The following is a 4,100-nucleotide window of genomic DNA, read 5'->3' on the forward strand; positions in this document are numbered from 1 at the left end:
GGCGGGAAGAGCAGCGGGCTCCCACCTCCCGTCTCCTCGGAGGGGCTCTGTGGAGCTGCAGGTCCTGGGTGGAGTGGAGGCCTGCTCAGCAGGTGGGGGCTGGGGGCTAAGACAACTGTCGCGTGCCCCCCCCCACCCCCCCCCGCGCAAAGTCAACACGGCTCCCCACCAGCGCTCTCCTGGGCAATCAGAGCCGTCCTCAGAGCTGGAGTCTCAATGTAGGCGGGGGAGGGCGTGGGAGGACAAGCCCACGTGGGGGTCCGCAGGTCCGGGGGCGGTGCCACACCGGGGCAAGTAGCCCGGGGCCCCTCAGCATGAGGTCAGGGCTGGGGTTTATTCCGTCCCAGGAGCCCTGGGGGGCCGGGGAGGTCTCCACTCCCACTCAGGATCCGCAGTTCCACAGAGAGCCACCAGGCGGCAGGGCTGAGTGTGCGGAGCTGCTCAGAGTCCTTCCTCCGCCCTCACCCTGCCCTCACCCTGCGGGTCATCCAGGGCCTCAGAACCTGGGCATCTCGGGGTTCCCCTCCAGCCACTAGGGTTCCCGGAGCTGACGTGCCTGGCAGGTGGGGGGCGCAGATGAGGACGTTCCTTACACTGCTGTCCCCTCGCTGGGGCCGGGATGCCCCCTTCCACCTCCCAGGTCAGGCTCCTCCTCCCCTGAGCTCCCTGCCCACAGCCTTCAGGTCACCCGGGCACACGACCCCATGGGGACTTATCCAGGGACTGTGCACTCATTGGTCTGCCTTTCCTGGCGGGCGAGAGCCTGAGGGTGGGGCTTGGTCTCGACTGAACCCCCAGGACCAGGACCAGGACCAGGACCAGGACCAGGCACAGGCGCACAGTAGGTGCTCAGTTTCCATTGATGAGTAAACCCGTGGGCTGTCCCTTAAAGGAGCAATAAGCTGGTTTCTGTGGTCATGCCAGGCAGCCCAGGACGCCAGCGCACCCACCCCCAGCCCCACTCCTCCCCTGGGACTCCCCTGGTGAGCCTGGGTTTCTGGGGCTCGGGTACGTGCTGTACACTCTGCCGGGCAACTCCTGACCCCCAGGACTGAGCAGGGATCTGACTCCTCGGGGACAGAGGACGCCGCTGGGCTCTCAGGGGAGCGGCACACACCACTACGGTGTCTGCCCACTGGCCCCCCTCAGCCCTTGAAGAAGGGACCCCAGGTGACCCCTCTCAGAGTGACCAGGGCCAGGCACACGGCCCGGGCCTGGGCAGAGGTGGGTGGGCCCAGCGGTCACCTGCGCCCGCCCAAGGCCCCAGCGACCCCTACCCAGGATGCAGGAGTGTGTGAAGGAGCCCTCGCTGGAGTAGAGGCCATAGGTGCCCAGGTAGGGCGACACCACCTTCTGGACCAGCGTCTCCAGGCGCAGGTAGTCCTTGGTCACGCCGCGGGACTCGTGCACACCCTGCGAGAGGGAGGGGCGGAGGGTCACCCACAGCAGGCCCAGCCGCTCACCCCGGGCTCGGCTCACAGCCCTCCAACACCCTGTCCTCCTCCCAGCCCCTCGAGCTGCAGCCTCAGGCTCTGTCCTGCTCTGAGCCCCTCTGCTCTGTCCCCAGCAGCTGTGGGTCTGGGCGGCCATGGTGCCCGGGGGAAAAGGACCCTGTGGCCGCGTGCAGGTGGGCATCCTGTAGTCCGCCCCTTCGAGGATCCCCCTCGCGGCTCCCTGGAGGCTCTGGACGTCCTGCAGGGGCAAGCTCATTCCCCCGGCCCGTCCTCACTGCCCGCCGTGGAGCGCTGCAGGCGGGAAAGGCTGCCCCGTGGGCCAGGCCTGGTCCACATCCAAGGCCCGTCCACCGGACTGCTGCCCGCCCCCCCTCGTACCCCCCCTGTTCCCCCTGAGGGGTCTCAGCCAGCGCCTTCCTGGCCCCTCCTGGAATCTCCTCCTCCGGTTTCATCCGAGCCAAAGCCTGAGGATGAGGCTGTGCACAGGATGGCCTGGGGCTTGCTGATCAGGGGCAAGCTCAGTGTCCCCAGGACCCCCGCAGGGGCCGGCACTCAGCTGGCGTGTAGTGCTTTCTGAGTGAATGATATATGAATGAATGGATGGATGGATGGATGGGTGAATGGCTGAATGAATGAGTGAATGACATCACTCCTCAGGGCTGTCAGTCAGTAAGGAACAAGATACACTCAGGGTGACGGTCAGTGACAGTCCAAGACAGCATGAGAACCCCACTCTGCTGCCCTCAGGAAACACTCACACTACAGAGACACGCGTGGATGAACAGGGAGGGAGGACGCTGTGCTGGCGACCACCGACGGGAAGAAAGCAGGGGGAGCTGTGTCAGTTTCAGACAGGGAGACTCCAGACCAAGGCACGTGACAGGGAGAAGAAGGTCCGTACATACGGCAAAGGGGCCAGTCCTCTCAGACGCCATACAACCGTCACGCACACGCGCCTGACAGCGGAGCAGCAAACGACGGAGGGAAAAGCTAACGGAAGTGCAGGGAGAAACGCGAATCTGCCCTCACAGCTGGAGACGCCGCCCCCCTCCCAGACACACGGTCCTGCCGCAGGAATCACGGACACAGCTGACCTGACGCCGCCAGCAACCCGCCGGGCGTAACTGGCATCCGTACCCCAGCTCCTCCAGGAGGGACAAGACACATCCTTCTCCAGCCCCTGGAGCATTCGCCAAACAGACCCCACCCCGGACCAGAAAACACATCTTAGCACATTTTAAAAAGTAAGCATACAACGTCTGCCCTCAGGTCCCCGTGAAATGTAACCAGGAATCAGTAAGAGAAAGAGACCTGGGAAAATCCCCAAATACATGGAGACCAAACAACTCACTTGTAAATCATACCCGAGTCAAAGACGAAATCTCAGGAAATATTTCAAAAGATTTTGAACTAAATGTAGCTACAACATCCAAATCGGTGAAATGCATCAAAAACAGTGTTTAGAGGGAAATTTATAGCCCTGAGTGGGCAGATTAGAAAAGCGGGAGGTCCAAAATCAATCACCAGCTTCCACAAGGACGAGCGAATGAAGTCTGACGTGAGCAGAAGAAAAAACGTAACCATTAGAGCAGAAATCAGTGAAACCGAAAACGGGATCAGCAGAGAAAAATCAACAAGATCGAAAGCTGGTCCTTTGAAAAGGTCAATACGTTTAACAACCCCCTCGCCAGGCTACAAAGACAGACACAGCCCCTAGATCAGAAATGAAAAAGGACTTCACTACAGACCCAGAGACCCAGCTGTGCTTGGACGAGGAGGGGGTGGGATTCATTGGGTGGCCCGTCCGTCCATCATCCGGATGAACGTAAAGGACCCCCGACTTCCCTGGTCCTGTCTCCATCCCCAGCAGCAGTGCCGGGACCGAGTATGACATCACCGAGCTGTGCCGGACTTTTCATGAACTTTATGTCATTTCATTTCCAGAACTTGTTTCTGGAGTCCGCCCTCTGCTCCCATTGCAGAGAGGAAATGGGGGGCCAGGGGCTGCACGCTTTGTGTGCACTCAGAGGCAGGGCTGCTCCCTGGCTTATGGGATCCCCTGAGAAGGAACCGTGACTCTGCGGGTGAAGCACAGGCCGCACAGTAGGTCCTCAACACACGCTGACCGGCAGCTGTGACTTCAGATCCATCTGGAACTTGAAAGCAGTGGGGACAAGTTCACTGGGACAAGGTCATTCAAAGTGTGGGCCAAGTGGGGGGCGGGGCAGCGGCAGAACCTTGTGGTTTAGGGAGGCACCCACAAGGAGCAGGAAGGACAGCCTGGGGGCCAGGGGGCCAAGCCCAGAAAGCGGCATGAGGCACGGTGGCCACCAGGGGGCAGTACCACCCAGCTGGCCGCCCACAGGATGGGGTTCCTGGGATCAAGGGGGACCTTATTCCTTGGCTCTAAATCCCCTGCTCCCAGGGGCATATTGGGGGCTCTCCATCCAATGTCTCCCCGTTACCCCTGAACCTGCCTGCCAACGGGCGGCCTCACTCCATCACACGACGAGAAAAGCGGCTCGAGAGACAAAGTCCCGCCGAGGCCCCCAGCTTCAACCCGGCCAGGTCTGACCTCACACCCGCAAAATCCCGCTTGGCCGGCCTGCTGCCCCTGGAGCTGCCGGGCCCCTCAGCTGCCGGCAG

The 4,100-nt window shown here is 61.7% G+C and overlaps 1 protein-coding gene across 1 annotated transcript in view; it reads right to left on the reverse strand.

Moving 5' to 3' along the window:
* Nucleotides 1-278: 278 nt before the first annotated feature.
* Nucleotides 279-4,100, reverse strand: part of PRR5 (proline rich 5) — a 13,541-nt gene continuing 9,719 nt past the window's right edge. The window contains exon 6 of the mRNA XM_006775987.2: nucleotides 279-1,413. Coding sequence (XP_006776050.1) covers nucleotides 1,120-1,413 — 294 coding nt within the window. The 3' untranslated portion in view covers nucleotides 279-1,119. The remainder of the gene's footprint in view (nucleotides 1,414-4,100) is intronic.

This window comes from Myotis davidii, unplaced genomic scaffold (genome assembly GCF_000327345.1).
Source record: "Myotis davidii unplaced genomic scaffold, ASM32734v1 scaffold428, whole genome shotgun sequence".
Taxonomy (NCBI): domain Eukaryota; kingdom Metazoa; phylum Chordata; class Mammalia; order Chiroptera; family Vespertilionidae; genus Myotis; species Myotis davidii.